This window comes from Pygoscelis adeliae, unplaced genomic scaffold (assembly GCF_000699105.1).
Source record: "Pygoscelis adeliae isolate BGI_AS28 unplaced genomic scaffold, ASM69910v1 Scaffold183, whole genome shotgun sequence".
Taxonomy (NCBI): Eukaryota; Metazoa; Chordata; class Aves; order Sphenisciformes; family Spheniscidae; genus Pygoscelis; species Pygoscelis adeliae.
Window position 1 is genome coordinate 1,794,996 of NW_008824536.1, and position 18,906 is coordinate 1,813,901.

The window sequence follows — 18,906 nt, forward strand, 5'->3', positions numbered from 1 at the left end:
CGGGCAGCTTTCCAGCCACTCTTCCCCAAGCCTGTAGTGCTCCATGGGGTTGTTGTGGCCAAAGTGGAGGACCCGGCACTTGGCCTTGTTGAATCTCATACAGTTGGCCTCGGCCCATCGATGCAGCCTGTCCAGGTCCCTCTGCAAATATTTATTATTTCCTAATAAATAATTGCATCCTGTTCTTGAAAGTCATTCAGTAGAAAATAACTGGCATGTATGCAGCTACCAGTAAAAATCTACTTTAAACAAACTCATTTGTCATTACCTCTCTCAAGACAGCTGTTGTCAGCACGATTAAAATTCAAATTTGGTTTGCCCATGACAATTAAAATGATGTCAACACTGAGAGAATTTAACAATTTCCATTGTTCCAAGCAGATAAGCAAGTTAATTCTGTGCTGCCAGCCATCACTGTAGCCATAATCAACTGACCGTATTGAAGAACTGTGATGTTTGAGATTATTCAGCCTTGACTGGGTTGTATCAGTGACCAAATGTTTACTTACTGAATTGAATGATTACTCCAAATCCTTGTCTTGTCTCCAGCAGTTTCAAGGATTTTTCTCTGATACAGGTATTTCTTTTTTTAGTTTATTTGTTGCAGTTTTTGAACCAAATTTGAATGTCAACCAAGTTATTTAGAGTTTGATGTTGCTTCTATAGTAACACTGCCACAGAATACAGAAAGACATCAGGGGCTGACCCTTAGCCTGAACTCTTGAAAACTGTGATTTTCACAGGCATAAATAAGTTTCAACTCTTTTGTATTAGAACTTGCAGCCTTTCCCAGGAGTTTGTTATTATATACATTACTGTTTGTTCCTGCAGGAGGACTGATGACTTTTCTTCCTTTTCTAGATTTTCATCAATAATGAGTGGCAAAATTCTGAAAGTGGGAGAATATTCCCTGTATATAATCCAGCAACAGGAGAGCAGATCTGTGAGATCCAGGAAGCTGATAAGGTAATGCATCCCATGAATGGGTAGAAATGTATAAATAGATCAAAGCAACAGGTCCAGAATAGCACTGTTGGACAGTTATTTTATTTATCACAGTTCCAAAACCCATCATGTGACCAAGGTTGTACAACAGCAAATTTCATAAGCCTGGTAATGTTATTTACCTCAGTGCCTTTGATTTTTTTCTTCCTTCTTGACAGGTTGATACAGACAAAGCAGTGAGGGCAGCTCGCCTTGCTTTTTCTCTAGGTTCAGTTTGGAGGAGAATGGATGCATCGGAAAGAGGCCATCTTTTGGATAAACTGGCAGACTTGGTCGAAAGAGACAGGGCAATTCTTGCTGTAAGTGGCACATGAAAATCAACAGTCAAACCACCTGTCAGTTTTACATTCTGAGAGCAAATTAGCTCATAAATGTGTTAATATGAATTATATTTGAAAACTACACTCAGCTTGATGGCTAAGATGGCTGTCTACTTAAGACCTGATCCAAAGCTCATAAAAAACAACAAGAGTCTTCCAGTTGACTCAAATGAGCTTTAAATTGGACATCAGACAAATGAATGGGTGTGCACACACGTGTACGCCTGTTATGCGCGCCTGTAACTTTTCTAAAATAAAAAACGGAAGACTGAGTGAAGTGATTTGTGCAGATATTAATGAAAGGGCAGGTGAAATGCTTACTCTCAACTGGTAACATGAATTCTGGGTATTGCACTATTTCGCTCACGTATGAAGCCATCTAAACGGTGGCATTGTTAGCGTTGTTTTCTGCATGTCAAGTGCTTTGAATTAAGCTGGTGAACATCTTAATTCCAGCTTTGTCAACACTTAAATCATCTTACCACCAGTGTATACTGTAAAATCGCCACAGGGAGAAGGAAGTGCACAGCAAATCAAGTTTACTCTGCCTGTCATTTGATTTGTATTTCTAGAGCCAAGTTCTTTACTGAATTGCACTGCAGGCAATGCCATTAATTGCTCTTGGGGATATAAGTCAGTGCAGAATTAGGCCTCCATTCTTCTCTATAGAAACTCATTTGATGGTTAGTGTGTTACACATGGGCGTACTTTGCCCATTCTTAATGATTTCTATTAGACAGCTATTGAGAATGGGTTAAGCTACTCAACATCTTAGGATATTTTATTGGACTCTTTTTGCTAAATGATCTTAGGAACCCCTAAGAGGATAGCTTATAAGATGCTTTTAAAAATAGGAATATTAACTTAAAAATAAGGACATTAGCTTGTTAATTTATGAGCTTCCCTAGAGGAGAGTTTGTTTATTTGATGGCAATAAATAAACTGGCTGTACAGTATAGATATCTCAGACCTCAGCAGGAGTCTTGGCAGCCATATAGAGAAATTTTTATATTCACATCAATTATATAAAGGGGGATATGTCCATTCTTCTCTTTATGGATTCAGATCATTAATATGGGGTTACAAGGAGCCCCTTCTCAGCTGTTATCATTAACATAACAGAACCTAGTTTGACAGGCATTTTTATCTTGGCTCCTGATTAAAGCAATTTAGCATTTATGTATCTGGACCAAACACAGTGGCTGTTAGGTCCAAAATACACACAGGCACATGTACATGCATGTAGATATGCACACAAACCCACAAGACAGACACACACATGCACGCACACATTCTTAAAATCACAGCCGTTCCAGAATACTCCAGAAGGAACCAGATTTTTTAAGGAAAATGCTTTTAGTTCACATTTGCAAAAAGAAGTAACAAAGGGGATCAGATAGTTGTTCTGAACCTTGTGGGTTAAGACTATGCCAAGGCATAACTGGTTGGTCTTCATTAAAATCTGTCATGATTGAAAAGCTGTTAAGACAGTGAATACTTAAGTACAATAGTCTAAAAATGCTACTGTGCTTATATCTCTTAACTTTTTCTTGTTCTCTAGACTATGGAATCACTGAACAGTGGCAAACCTTTCCTGCAAGCTTTCTATGTAGATCTTCAGGGAGTCATAAAAACCCTGAGGTATTATGCCGGTTGGGCAGACAAAATCCATGGAATGACCATTCCTGTAGGTAAGGGGTTTTAAAACACACGTATGCACCTAAACCTTCTCATGGCCAAATGGCTTAATAGATTACAGCTTCGTGAAAGGTAGAAGAGAACCTTGTTTTGGTCTTGCAGTGTGTAGTATGTTGCTGAGGCAGATGTTTAAAAGTCAGCAAGGGCTGGACTAGATGACCTGCTATTGTTCTGCCCTACATGCACATCCCAAAGAGAGTTTTGCTTCTTTTGCATGTGTCCATCTGAGAAGGAGATAGCTCAATACCTACGTTTAAATATTGTTACATTTATAAAAATAGATGCAGTATAAGCCTGACATACCTTGAAACACATGAAAATAGTGTTAGCTGTCTGTTTAAGAAATGGTATGCTTATGTATACATCCTGTTTATGTATGTCGTCTTACTACCTATGCAAATCATTTTACTTGGGACTAACACTGGATCCAAATTCATTTATACTTTGAGAGAGTTTGTAATGTAACTATAGATAACTGTACATACATATCAGATATATTTTGTATATATGCTTCTTCAAATTATTCAGTGGGATGAGTTTTACATTGTATGTATGAGATAAATCTTCATGAGTGCTAGGAAATTAGTTATTTTGCTCTTATTTTTTGCTAAGGAGATTTCAAGAAAAGAAAAAATACTTAGCATTCTTTTTATTTAACAAGTCTCTTCCTCCTGCCCCTCCCTCCCAGCTGTTTAACAAATACAGGCTGCATTTTCTGTTGTGAACATACTCATTTGCAGTCTGGACTAGATGTACCACCTGCTATAATTATGCAAAATGGTACATGATAGCAAAGAATGATTTTATGCAGGTGCAGTCATTAAGATAAATGTATTCATCTTTTACCTGCATAAAATAAATCTCTGGAAAAACAGTAAGGAAAACCAACATTTATTCTATGGATTCTTTCTGGCTTCATGGTGCACACTGTTCATTGCACATGCATGTTTATTACACTTTACTGAAGGAGACCAGGAAGGCACACTCACAAGTAAATGAATTTTGCTGTTGCCCATCGATTTCCATAAAATTACATTATGTAACACGATATCTGCAGTACACTAGCCTGCCTCTGTACAGCAAAGCACAAAACTATCAAAGTTAAGCAAGCAGATAAATTGAAAGTGTGGCCCCAAAATTTTCAGGAGGAAAACAGATCATGTAACTCTGATTGCAGCGTTACTCATCATGGTGTTTCAGCTTATTAAAATTGCAGCGTGTACTGACTGATGTTTATCATCACTAGTATATTTTCACCAAATAAATGACAATATTAGTATTTCAGGTGTAGACTCTCTTGTAAGGACTCCTTAAGATTTCTACAGTCATTTAGGCTGACATTCATAAATCCTGGTTTTGCTGCTTGCACTTCACATTTCAACATGCAAAAGTGCAGAGCAGACCATAAATTCATACATTCAGCAAATTTCCTGTTCCCTAATCCCCTTCTCCCTGGTCAGTGAATGCCTCCTTCTCACTCGTTAGCCCTGCAGGTACACAGAATTTAGGTCAGTCACCAAAAGGCATTGCCAGGTTAAGGACAATAAATACTCTCTGCTTATTCTTGTCCTCAAGTAGTGTATCAGGTGAGAACCCTGATTTTTTTCAGTGAGGTGGGCTATGCTGGGGGAGCGGAAGGCACATTTTCAGCAGGCCTTCCCAAATGCAAACTTCAGTGCTAACACACACAGTTATCAGTAGTGTAGAATCGTAAGTCCATTCACAGATTTTCAGGGTATCAATTAGTTCTTCCTCTTGGTTTAACACTCCTCTGTATTCCTCTAGTTTCACACCATAAATTTGTCATTCTCATAAAGCTATTTTAGAGCAAGGCCAGTGTTAAACAATAGTGCTCTTTACATTCGCTTACCATCAGCTCATCAAAGGAAACCAAACAAGACAACAAAACCAAAATAAAAACCCTATGAAATCTCCTTCTCTTTCTGTTCAGTGTGCTAATAAATCTGAAACCTCCCAATCTTGCATCTGTTTCTGTTGAGGTTTTCTTTTCCTCTAAAATAAAAATAGGCAAGTGATAGACAAGTAGAAGAAGAACAGTGCGTTCTACAGTCACATTCCTTTTGGTCCCAGAGCTGCTAAAACCTTCAGACTGCCCTTTGCTTGCTCCCATGTGTAAAGACTTGATGATTTAAATTAAAACAGAATGAGGCTAGACTAGAAATGGTTAAACTAATAAACTGAATGCAAGCAAAAATGTACCTTTAAATCAATATATGATATGATACAGCTTAAAGAACCAACTCAGCTCTCCTCACCCACTTGTTTGCTGTGTCCTGCTATATGAGGCATGTGACTGTATTATGATTGTTATGCAAATAAAATATCTGGAATAGAGAGTCCTGATGGAAATCTGAGCAAACACATCTGTGGAAGGTATTGCTGTCCCAAAGTGAAATCCCTGGATAAATGGGGCTTTCTTTCTGATTAAAAAATAAAAATCTTTGGGCCAGGTGCTAAGCAGCTGCAAATTATCTGGCTCTATTAGTATCAGTGAGGACTGAAGAATGCCACTTTACATCAGCTGAGAATATTAGAAAAAAACTTTTAAGACAAATTTTTAGATTGGATGTGGGATCAGACTGTCAGATCCCTCTCAGGCAATGTTCTTATGGCTGCCAGCTAGTAGAAGGATAAGAGTAACAATCATCAGCAATAGCATCTTAGAATAAGTGTCATTAGCATGACTTGTATAAACTAATCTTAAAACTCTAAAACGTTTTAAAAGTCTCCTATTTAATTTCTGAGCACAGGGGAGCTTTCTATGCTCACTGTTCTGAAAAAGTGATTCACTCTATCAATCTTGAGTTATTTTGCCATGGTAACAGCTTATTTTACATTATGGACAAGGCGGCTCTTAGATACATCTTTGGCCTGTCCAGAGGCATCTGAAGCTTCTGAATAACTTCAAGTCACGTGTGTTCACAAAGGTATTGTTAGAAAGCAACCTCAAAAATCCCATCTTAACAGTAAGTCTGTGGATGATGAAGTTTGGAAGTAGGTGTCAAAAAGGGCAGCTGTCTAGAGTCTAGTGGAAGAAAGCAGGGCAAGCAACTCTGCATGGGAGGTATTGCTCTGCGGAAAGAATGTTCTGCCTACATTCGGTAGAATTAACCACCATTTGTCTGACTTGGCAAGCAGGTTCAGGTTATCTATAACTTTATGTTATGAAGCATGCAGACATGTGGCAATGATTATGCAGTGACAATCTAAAGTCAGACAGTGCTAACATAACTGTGTTACTGTTATGTTGTCACCATCCTTCTGGCTGAGAATCCACCTCTCACAGTACTACCAAGTACAAGCTGGTATTTTTAGCCGACTCCTCTATGTGCCTCTTGAGCACTTACACAGTTTTGCCCGTATATACTTCTCTGTATTTTGACTTCTACTTTACTTCTGTCTGGTCTGATGATTCTTCCTATGGTCTGTGAACCACTGCTAGCATCTGTGAAAGATAACCTAGAAAATCAAACTGATCATCTCAATTTGTGAAACATTTTGTCATTGCAAACTGACTGATAAGCTATTGTCTTCCTCCTTTTCCTGATGTGAATCTCTTTTATCTCTCTCTCCCCCTAATTTATTTCCTCTGTTCTGTCCCTGGTTTTGGTTGCAGACTATTGTTACCTTTTTCATAATTGTTCTGTATCTGGCTCCCAGCTGATGTATTAGCTACTCTAGCTCAGGTTTCTACTGGACAAATCCTGTAAAGTAGATGTACAGAAATAAGCAGACGTGAAAATAAGTTATTTCTAATCAAATTCAAGTTGAAGTCTTTACTTAAACCCAAGAAGCTTTATGGATTAACCCATTAGTATTACCTACCAGATGTATAGTACAGGACATTGCAGCAGGTTCCCAAAAGGTACTCTCCGTTGTGAAGTGAGGTCTTTCCTCACTTCATATTGAAGTGAGGAATTGATATCGAACAATATCAATGTTAGCATATCCCCTTCACGATATTGAACAAGGCTAGCTGCAGCTCTGGACTGACTGGGGTAGAGGCCACAGCTGCCCACATGCTCTCACACCACATGAAGGAAAGCACATGCCCTGTGTTGGACAGTGACAATGGGAGCAAGAGCACTGTAATCCCTCCTCTTCTTCCTCCCCTCCTCCATCTGACCATTGCCTATCCTGGTAAATCATCTCCTGCGATTGATCCTAGGCAACCTTCTCATCATTATCACATAGTGAGTTGAAATGATTTTTCTAAGTAAAGAGATTCAGGTTTTTCTAGATGACCCAAGCACTACAGGCCAAGGGGCACATTCAGCGCATGCCTTTAGCGTAGCCCTTCCCTCAGCTGTAGCCTCACTGAAAAACATTTGACCTAAATTCAGAGGTGGTTTGAGCCTGGGCTAGTTTATACAGCTACAAGACTCAGTTTAGGTACAAAAGTCCTGTAAATCTACTCCGCACAGATGCAGGCCAAGCACACTAACAAAGCTGATGGTTAGACAACACCTTAACCGGTCCCCACACAGAGCAGGTCATTTTCCTGCTCTTTATCAATTGGGAAGAAACCTACATCGTATCACATCATGTATAACCTCAGCATGTACTCCCAGACCACAGGCAAGTGCTGAAGCAGCAACAACCGTGCAGCTTTGTGAAAGAGCATGAACTCCATCAGCCCCCATGACAGTCACTTATACCATCTGTGCAAAATGAGCCAGCAGAGAGGCCTGCCACTCTGAGCAGGCCAGGCCATGTGAAAGGTTCCCATAGACCACAGGCCTGACCCCAAATCACAGATCTATTTATTCCATGACCTGACTCAGGCTGCCCTGAGCTCAACAGTGCTTTAGTTAAGGACTGCAGATCTACCGTAGCACTCACTTTAATTAATGATACCTCTCACCCCTGGAGTTTTTTGCCACTTCTGTTCATCAGGATCTTAAAAATAATCACCAAATCAGAGAGTTAATTAAATAATTCCCTTTAGCCTCATACCATCCACACCTGCTGTTTGTGAACATGCAGTCTGCTCTTCCTGCATCTTTGTTGTTAGGATCTTTCTTAGGCCATATTCTTATTTCTGTCAAAAGTCCAGTGAGAAAAGCCCATAATTTCCAAGTTTCCAGTGACTTGGTCCCTTCATTTATTTATTCACCTCTACCTTGCCCAAAAGGTTTGTAAAAACTTTTCCTATTCTCCAGTGTCTTGTTTTCTAGCTGCATCCAACTTTTCCCCATCAACTTAAATTGACTGCCCGTTTAGCTTGAGGCCATTTCTGATACAGGTCTTGTTCTACAAATCAGCTATCAGAGCATGGCTATATGATGACCCCTGTATTCTCCTTAGTGTTGTCTTCTGCAGTAAATTATGCTCAATTACACATCAGTCACAGGCTTCCCCTCTTCATTCCACATCTACAGTGTGGTGTATCATTCCATTACTTCAAACTGCCTGTGTCTTCAATGGAAGATGAGTGAGATATATGTTACTCTATTATCCCACATCTGCTTGTATATATACCTTTATATTGCTGTGTTCCTGTCATGCCTTTCAGGAAATTGCCTTTGTGACTCTTCCTTCACTTCTCTTACCCTGAAATCAACAGAGGCCACTAAGTGGCTTCCTTGCTACTGCCCTTTTTTGTGTGGTGCAGTTTGTCCTCTTTCCCAAGGAACAAAGCAGGTTACTTTCTGATGGGATGCCTGCTTCCTTTGTTCTACAGAAAGAACAATTAGGTTGCTCCTGAACCTAGGTTTCCCATGCTGGCTCATGAAAAAACATTTCCATGACTTCTTTATTTCTTTTACTGCCATCAAAGGCTGATCCTTAGAGCTTTCCCCCCCCCTCTATTTTTTTTTTTGTTCTGCCAAGTCAAACTGCACTTGAGAGTAACCATGCTCATCTGTTTCAGATGGAGATTATTTTACGTTTACAAGACACGAACCCATCGGAGTGTGTGGACAGATCATCCCTGTGAGTATCTCTACTAGCGCTTTCTATTTATTTTCATTTGAACCAGCTCTCTTTAAAGACACATAAAACATGGTCCTCTGCTATGTGTGTTTTCCATTACGAAAAAAGCTGAGCTCATATTGTTGACATATCTTTAACAGCCTCCCTGCAAATGCTTATTTGAACATGCTAATAGGGTTTAGGCTCTGTTATTAGGAGTTAAGTTCTCAAGTCATAGAATTCTCATGATTAAAACAAGCAAAGCAAAACACAGTGTTAATATGCTGTCAGTGGTTATGGATGTTCACACAACTTATGGAAAATTGATGCTTTGCTGTGGTAGTCTTTTTATTTATTTAGTTTTTACTGTGATTTAACAGGCTCCTCAGTTCCTGGGAGAATGTGATGCATTTTAATTCCATTCTTTCCTGCTATTTCTTTTACGAGGCTGGAGGAGAAAGGGAAACTCCAGGAGACATATCATTACAATTAACATTGTGTAGCTAATAAAAGACATGAAATGTTTGCTTTATTTGTTATGAGAGAGGAACACAGCATTTCATCAGATCTAGTACTCCCCCTACACCCCAATATACATCCTTAATATACTCTTGCTGAACACTGCATGGGAATTACACTGAGAAGCTAACTTTTTCAGGAGAACCAGTTAACTGGCTTTGGCAGAAATTTCAATGGGAGGCTCACATACAGCTATTAAAATATTGTGTGGAAGCTTTTATCCTTGACAAAGCACTGGGGAACTAATCAGGACATTCTCTGCAATTTTTGTTGATGTTGTTTTTTTTATTTTGTTCATGTTAACCACAAAGCCACTAAACAGCAACATGCAGCAATTCCATTACAAGAGGAGCAGCCAGAAAAGATACTTCAACAATGTTAAGCCCTTTTCCCCTATTTATATCTGTTGTTATTTCATGTCTTTGTTAAGGGGTTGCTATTGTGTTTGACACTCCGTAGAAACTCAGAGAAACATGCAAACCACTCGGAGAGTCTGTGGCTACACCCGTCCTGCAAGCACCTACGCACTCTCCTAACTTGACTTGCGAGTGGTCCTTATGAATGAATGATTCCACAGCTCTGTCCCCATTCTTCAGCCAAGCACATGGATAAGCATTTGCAAAATGACAGCCCCAACATCTAACCCCAAAGTTGCTGGACATCTCTTAAGCTTGCCTCATTGAACTTAACTGACAGATCTGTTGAAGAAACTTGGCCATAGGCTAAAGATCATGCCAAGAGCAGGATTTATTTAGTTTAGCTTTGTAAAACTCCTTGTTCAGGGTACCCAGCCATCTACCATACTTGTTTGTTCTTCCCCCAAGTTTGTCCTCCAGAACTTCAACATGGCTTATGCATCTATTCTAACACCGCTGCTAATCTGTTACTTATTTTCTCCACAGCTACCAGTCACAGAGTACAGCCCCTGGGCCGCTGCATGCACTTAGCTATTACACTAGCAAATATGTTATTACAAAAATAAAATTAAACAGCAAGCCTAACACTAAACTCCTCATCCTCTTTCACATCCTAGCTTCCATCAAAACATATGCTCTTTGGCAGCTTTGTAGCATAAACAGGGCTATATACTACCCTATAAAACTCGTCAGAGCAATACCCTTAGAAGTGCAGGCTGTCAGCACACTGTTGGCCCTATAGCTCCCCTCCCAGGTTTATATACTGGAGGTGGAATTAAAACATCACTTTGTCTCCAGAGTTTATAAACAACCGAGGGAGTAAAAAATTGGGTGTTCGGTGAAGGACAGACAGTTGTGTATTTTTTCAAGCTAGCCAGGGGCTAGAGAGATGTCCATGAAGAGTGGCAGCTGATATGCATCAGGCAATAACATGTTCTGGCCAGTGGCTGCCTCTTTGTGACTGATATTTTCTGTTTTCTTTCCAAAGGAGACTATTATATGCATTTATAAGAGTGATTGTGCAAACGCAGTTATTTTATTACTCTGGCATCTCCACTGAAATCAGCGGGACTATCCACTTAACCTGTTAGGATCAGGCCTTGATGCAGAAAGGCTTGTTAATCTTATCTTTAAACTTGTTTGTGCATCAAACTAATATAATTCACTACATCTTCTGCTGCAGTTAAATAAAGTTGAAATTAATGATGATACAAAATTTTATATCAGCAAAGAGTGTTTCTCAACTTTTTTTTTTTACTGTTCTTAACATGTTTCTAAGATCTTCCATATAAATTGCTCAGGAAGAAGTTTTCAAGAAAATTAAATTCTTTGACTGAGCACTGACATTTATGGGTTTTTTTATTGTAGTCCCATCAATTAAGGATTATATAATTTTGAGCATAAATGTTATATCTTAAAATGTATTCAGGGACTGGAAATTTACATCCAAAAATGCTTCAGCATGAACAAACATTTCTTTCCAAATGTATCAGAAGCAAGAACTATTTGTCATGGGGGAATTAAAAGTGCCAATTGCAAAACAGTAAATGAAATAAAAAGTTGTGACTAAAAAAATTAACAGATAACAGAAAATTCTTTTATGAAGACTGCAGGTGGGGGCTGTATTTCTTTGAACAGGAGAGAAAGAACTAAAAGGTCACTGTTGTTGCTTACTTAATGGCAGTAATTAAAAAAAAAAAAATCCTTGCTTTGTGCTGGGAAAGATTTATGTTGAGGATCAGCCTGAGAAATAAGTGAGGTAGCAGCTTGACATCTTGAAAACAAAACACCACTGCAATATTTTTCCATCTATCAACTTTTATTTTTTCCTACAGTGGAACTTCCCCCTGCTGATGTTTGCATGGAAGATTGCTCCAGCTCTGTGCTGTGGCAATACAGTAGTTATTAAACCAGCAGAACAAACACCACTCAGCGCTCTCTATATGGGAGCCCTCATCAAGGAGGTAAGAATAATTGACAGGAATAATGTCTCTGTCTCTCCTTGTGGGGAAGGAACTACCAGCACATGCCTGCTTTAACGTGCTCTGTTGGTTTTCATAAATCATGCTTCCCTTCATTCATTCCTATTTTGACAGGCTGGCTTTCCACCAGGAGTTGTCAATATTTTGCCAGGATTTGGTCCAATTGTTGGTGCAGCCATAGCATCTCACGTTGGCATTGATAAAATTGCTTTTACTGGATCCACTGAGGTAAGAGGATTCATGGATATGTTACTGTAAAATGTGAGTAAATACTTAGGGAGGTAGTATTAAGTCCTTGTGCTACATTTCTCACTGTCACTGAGTAAAAGAACTACATCTAAATAACAGTGGTCTGTCCTTCCCAGCTAAACTTATGTACTGCAGTACTTCCAAAGCAGAAATGGCTCCTTTCCTCTGGCCCCTGCTGTGCTCGGCACCTCAGCACAGGAGATATGCCTGGAAAAATATTGCTGGGATTTCCTGTGGGCTTATGAGGATGTGAATCACATGCAAGTAGGCAGAACATCCCGTGTGTATCACAGCACACATAAACGCTACTTTAGCATCCATAATTTGTGTATCTTGGCGTACTTGGGGAAAAGGGGAGAGGAAGGGGGCAAATTGGGGCAAATGTACTTCAACTTTGATGCTGCATTCAAGTATACTGAGGATGAGGAGGAGGTCTAAAAAGGAAGGAGTGCAGGGAGAAAAGGAGATTGTCCAAGGTGTCTGTTCCCAAAATGATGGAAAGAAGCTGGCCAGAAGATGAAGGGAGTCAGTTGTCTCCTGGATGCCAAAATGTCTTGCTATGAGTCAATGATGCAGATGTTACAGAGGAGGTTTGGTCTGAAGACGAAGGCTGTAATCTACAGAAAGAGTAACGAATCCCTCAAAACTCAGATTGTGTCTTGCTCTCAAATATGTGCAAAGCCAGCTGTTATCAGGGTTGGGGTGGGGATGATAGAGGTACTCCAGACTGAAGTCACAGGAGAAGGGGCCTTATCTCATCGTCTGAAGGCAGACAGAAAGGAATCTCAGTGGGAGTTTCAGGGCTGGTTATATTTAGAGAGTGCTAAACCCGGCCCTTTTCAATTCAAAATCTGACAAACTATTGTATGGAGGGAACTAAACCCCTGGGATCCAGTCTCTCTTCGATATGTTTGACTCCCACTCGTGGCAGTGGGAGGCTTTATGCATCTCAGGGATACTGCTCTTCACAGTGAGTCAATTTGGTTTTGATTTGAGTTGATAAATTCACTGACCAAGCAGCCCTACTAGATATGTGCCGGTATCTCCCTGGTGGGCCCAGGGATTGCAGAGACCAGCTCAATTATTTCAAATAAATTATTCTGGTGGAATTACCCTGTAATTGAGTTTGGAAGTCACCATACACGAGCCTAAATTACTAGTAAACTGTAGCTGCAGTCGTATGCCTAATATGCACACACACAGTTGTTTTGCAATTACCATATGCCTGTACATGAATTTTTTATGGCAATTTTAGTTTATAATATACACAGGTTACATTCTAAGTCAATGGCAACATCAGATTTCAGATTATTCTGTGGAATTACTCTAGTCATTACATCTCCTGTAACCAATTTATATTAGCATCCTGGAATATTGAAAACTTTAATATGAGCTGATTACCCCCCATAAATTAAGTTGAAACAATTGTTTTCATAAAGATATGTGGTCTCTGTTTAAGATAAATATTCTATTATACAGGATGTTGCACTGTTTGGAGGAGGAAAAATACAGATGGGTTAGGTTTCAAAGTTGTCTTTTGTAGCCAAAATAAATTTTTATTGTAGTTCCAGACAGCTTTCGTTTTAATAGGCATTTAAACTCAAAAGCTGTGGGTTTTATACTAACTCAGTGCCTACCTTTAAAAGCCTTACTAATAGGAAGTGAAAAGCATTACAGAGATGAAAAAGCAATTCTCTAAGAACCTAAAGCAAGAACAGATGGAACGTTTTAATGCAGAGTTAGTGTAAACTATTCCATATTGTTTCTGATTTCCTGTAACACTGAATTTTTGTAACAGCAAGTCAACATTGTAACATTTTAAACACAATGCTGTGATATGAGCTGTACTATAGTGTCTTTGACTTCTCCAAAACAGATTTCAATTTCTAATGAAATACTAATGGAAATATTTTGTCTCTCTGGTCTTGTCTGAGGCATGTCAACTGTACACTCGTGTGATGGGGATTTCCAATAGCCATCAGATATATAAACGCCATGATATTAACTTCCATTCCCCCATTTCATTCAGGTGCTAGTTAAGGCAGTTAATACTTTCAGCTTGAGCAAGTTAATGATAAAACCTGTCAGTACAAAAGCAAAAAGCTTCAAGTTTAGATGTCTGAAGCACAGGTTTTTCTCAAATTTGCACCAGGAGGTTCTTTTGGAAAAAAAATATAAATTCTTTACCTTTGAAGTATATACTGATGGCTAATGAAAACTCCCCATTTGCCTGTAAAAATCACAAAAACCAGGCTATTATTATCTATTTCCTGCAAAGATTTTTAAAAGGCAGAAAACAGGCTGCTCTTCCTACGAAAAATTTAATGCTAATGTTTTCCAAAATGTGCAGAACCCAATCCATAGAAGTATGAGCCAAAAAGCCAAGTTCATGACCTTAACTCAATAAAGCCTGACATAGCCACACCAAAGATCCATCCAGCCTAGCACCTTATCTTGCAACATGACCAGTAACAGATGCTTACAGAAGAAGAGAGCATGTGTAGAGTGATCCTTTCCTTGCTGTAGCCTCACAGCTTCTGGTAATCAACAATTTAAAGACTTCCTGAGCCTGAAAGTGCATGTGGACAATTGTATTTAATAGCAACCAATGGTCTTGTCATCCATGCATTAGTCCAGTACCTCTTGAAACTCCTGGCTATTGTGAGGCCTCAAGCCCATGCCTATGCAGTGACAACACATAAATGACTTCTAATTTATGATACTGATTTCTAATTTATGATGCTGGTCCAGTTTGCACTCTCTTTTCTGTTTCTTAGATTCTCTAGTGCTTTGAAAATTGTTTTAAGGACTACTATTTACTTTGCACACACTCCCCTCCCAAATAATATGTGAAAAATCATAAAGAGCTCTTTTTCTGTGGTAGCATCACAGTTTGATTCCACTTCTCTCCCTCTTTCCTTCTGACCCCTCCTTTTATGGGTTAGCTCATGCACATTAAAAGAGTAGTCTGCCAACTCTTTCATCCCTTAGCCTGCCTGCTTCTTATGGAACACCCTCCTATGGATCACCTCCTCTACCAGTCTGCTAGTGCATGGCTCTCAAAACTCTTCCCTCTACAGCTCACTAGGAAGGGTTCTGCAGACACCCGGCAGGCTATGAATTTCACTTTGACAACTGTCACACTGAAAGAAAGAAAATAATCCTGAGTATGAAAGCAAGCCTAAAAATACTGTGTCTTCTTAGATTCCAGCAGCTTTCTTGGCTTCTCTGCTTGCTTTGGTTCATACTCTTCAGCAGCTTGTTTGGTATGGGCATTTTAACAAAAGTGTTTATTTTTACTGTGGTTTTTTTAGTGAACCAGGGCTAATCCGTGATTCTCCTTAATTACGTCAATCTCCTCTCAGGCTTCACTGACACATTTTTTCCTCATCTTCCACAATCAGGTGAAACTTAAACTGCCAAAACCAATCTTTCTTCCAGCCGCTCTGACCATGTCAACACTTGCTCCTATCCCTTTCCTACCTTCTCTTGAAAGCTCATAATCAATTTAAATATCTCATTACGTCTTACTGTATTTCTGCTTGATCTTTCTGGTTCCTAGCTATAGGGTGAAACTCTCACTCCCCAGGACCTTGGGAGTGGTTCTGTAAAGCTCAGCTATCTCCCACACTATCCCAGTTGTTCACTATACATGCCTTTCCCTTTCACTTTGCCCCTCTCTGCCTCAGCTTCTTCACTGTTTCATGTATTCCTGTCTATTTGAATGCCTTTTAAAAAATTACTAGCAACAATTTAATTAAAATAAAACTCAGTCATTTATATTTTCTGAGCTTAAGAACAAATCCAAACTCAGGATGTCTGGCTTGCTTACCCATGCGTCTGCTGTTGGGCTGCAGAGCTTAGAAGTACGGGAGAGGTTATACAAGTCTCTTGGCTTCCCCAGTTAAATGAACAGTGGACCTTGGAAATAAATTTTTTCCAAGACAAATGCTGATGAGGGGACAATTTTCACACATATCAGAAATGCAGAGAGGTTCTTCATATTACCTTCTTATTTTCTGAAAGAACTTTTGCTAAGTAGCAAAGGTGAGAGGCCTTGGAACAGCAGAGAAAAGCAGCCATCAGAAGCTGCTTTACTCTTCATTTGCCTTTACTGCCACTCAAATCTGTGAATTCAGTTACAGGCTTTGCAAATACAGCCATTTTGACTGCTGTGAGCTGTCTGGCCATGTCTGTATACGTGTGCTCCATGTGAATGGAAACTGCATACCCATAAGTTCCCGGTGCACATGGAATAGTTGGGTGCAGTATGTTCTGGGCTTAAGTTTAGAGATGATTACAGAGAGCAAGAAGTTATACATTTAAAAATATGTGCATTTAAAGCACTGGCTGGATTAAAAATTGTATTTTGCTTGTTGCAAAAGTTTAATGAGTTCTAATAACTTCTGTTCAAAAACAAATGTGTTACTTCCAAATCAGAGTGGCTTACAACTCTCTCCAGTTGTTAAACGCTCTCAAGATGAGAATTATAGATAGCACACAAAACATTTGAAGCCCTGGCCAACAAGAAATGTATCCTAAGTGGCTGGTTTCCACTTTGTTCAAACTATGACCCATTAAAATGCAGACAGATTAAAGATAGGATTCAGGTCTGTGTTCATGCAGTTCTGTAGAGTAACCCAAATAAATATCCAACAAATTGGTTTGGATGCCTGTGTAAACAAAAGGTCTATAAACAACTGCAATAAACCCCAGCAAAAGAGTCTGCATTTTGCTTGGCAGAATGTTTTCTTTATGCACTTAGATTAACAAACCATGATCTCATCATTAGTCAACAAGATACTAGAGAGACCATCAAAGCAAACTACAGGAGAGTCGAGATTGATTCATGCCAAACAAATGTTTGTAGCGAACAGCTGTATTACCACTGATTCTAATTTACTCAGCAGGATTCTCCTTTCATTTCTGAAGTGAGATGAATGTCACAATGCATGATGTAGACAGAATGTCTAGCTACTGCACAAGCAACGAGTTGTGTCAGCTCTCCTGGATCACACAATCTCTTGCTGGTTTTGGATATCATGAAGAATTACATCCTGGCATTTTCTACTTTAGCAACAAGAATCCTAAAGGTGATTTGACCTGTTCTGAGAAGTCTGTTAGCTTACCATGCTACAAACACGCCCTGTTCAAAATAAGGAGGATTTAGGGAGGCTACATTATCATTCATTCAAAAAAAAAATTCCTGCTTCTGATATTTTTTATCATATCTTGGACAGCTTGTGCCTCCTGAATGAAAAGTAGTTGTTTCACTTTTCCTTCTTTGGTGTTTTTGGTAGAATTTAGGGAGCTGTCCTTGGACAACTGTTGTGCCTCTTTGCCGATAAAAGATACATGTCAAAAGGATTTGCCTTCTTAAAACTGAAGCAAATAGGGTGGTGTATCAGCCCTGTCAAAGTTAACAACAGTTTAGCCATGGACTTCCACAGGGCCAGGATTTAAATCAAGGAACGAATGAGCCATTTATAGCTTAGGATTCTCTCCAGGAATTTCTGTTTGGGATTGCTTTTTTACTTGTGCTGCACTATTCACTATGTTCTTTCCAGGGCTGCTCCTCACACAGGGCATTGCATAGTCAAATAAAGCTGCTCTTCCTCATGTCAGTATTTCAAAATTTACTTGTCTTTGCTGGAGACACACCTTGAACATGCCGTGCAGTCCTAAAATGTTTCTCAGAAAGACTTTTGCATACAATCTGGAATTTAAAAAAAATCAGACAAAGTAAGCAGCAGCATGGGTTTGAAGGTTCTGCCAAAACACTGACATTCAGTGCCTCAACAGCTGAAGAGAGAGAACTGCAATTCCAGAAAACATACAAAAATTCTGTCTGATCATACCATCTCCCCAAAACTTAATCAATCTCTTGTAACTTAAAACACTTACTGTTCTTCAGATATTCTCTCAATATCCCAAGAAAGGTATAATAGCGAAGATGGGCAGCCCAGTTAATTAAAATGCCTAAGTAACTAAAGATGTATGTCTCCTCTGCCAAATTTTGCACTGTTCATGGAATCTTTTAATCTACATAGCTTCCTGTGCAGTCTTACCTTCACAGTCTTGTCTCTGGCAGTGTGCTAGAAAACTACCTGCTGTTCAGCCAGACTGCTGTTCCCTTACATTCAGGTGTTCCCTAATGATTTAACGTGTATCTGTGATCAAAGGAAGGTTCAGAGCAGAGGAGAAGCCAGGCATTCTGAGAGAGCTGTAGAAGAAGTATCACAAACCTTGGATGTTTGCTTTTGACTAATGAGACTTCCAGTGCTTTAACAGTAACAGGCAAACCTACCTGTACCATTTAGAAACATTGATTTCTGTCTGAAAACAGAAAATTAAGAGAACATGAAAGGCCACAGACTGTTTTGACTTTCTGCACAAAGTATTTAAAATGTAACTGCATAAGCCTCCTCTTGAAAGAGACATTAAACTTCCAAACACAGAAGGCATAAATAAGCAATAATCAAATGCTTTATATCATGATACACTCTTAATGCCTAACGTCATATAGTTCACAGTCCAGAAACAAGACTCTTCCAGGACTATTCTTCAAATAGCTTTTTTGCACAGGGGTGCCGCAAAATGCTTCTTCAATCTTTTTTGTTGTTGTTGTTCTGAATAACAAATTGTTTTCTTTGAGATGGGCCAAATTACATCTGCCTCACCCTCCATGCAGCTTACAAGGTTATGGTACTTCACAAGCTATCCAGGGATACTCCCGATATCAATCTTGAAGCCTATTCAAAACAAGGATGGGGAGTCAGGGCT

The 18,906-nt window shown here is 39.3% G+C and overlaps 1 protein-coding gene across 1 annotated transcript in view; it reads left to right on the plus strand.

Annotated features, from left to right (window-relative positions):
- ALDH1A2 (aldehyde dehydrogenase 1 family, member A2) overlaps positions 1 to 18,906 on the plus strand; it is a 58,553-nt gene that overhangs the window by 24,597 nt on the left and 15,050 nt on the right. The window contains exons 2-7 of the mRNA XM_009321582.1: positions 862 to 966; positions 1,164 to 1,304; positions 2,887 to 3,016; positions 8,917 to 8,978; positions 11,728 to 11,856; positions 11,989 to 12,102. Of these exons, the coding sequence (XP_009319857.1) occupies positions 862 to 966; positions 1,164 to 1,304; positions 2,887 to 3,016; positions 8,917 to 8,978; positions 11,728 to 11,856; positions 11,989 to 12,102 (681 nt within the window). The remainder of the gene's footprint in view (positions 1 to 861; positions 967 to 1,163; positions 1,305 to 2,886; positions 3,017 to 8,916; positions 8,979 to 11,727; positions 11,857 to 11,988; positions 12,103 to 18,906) is intronic.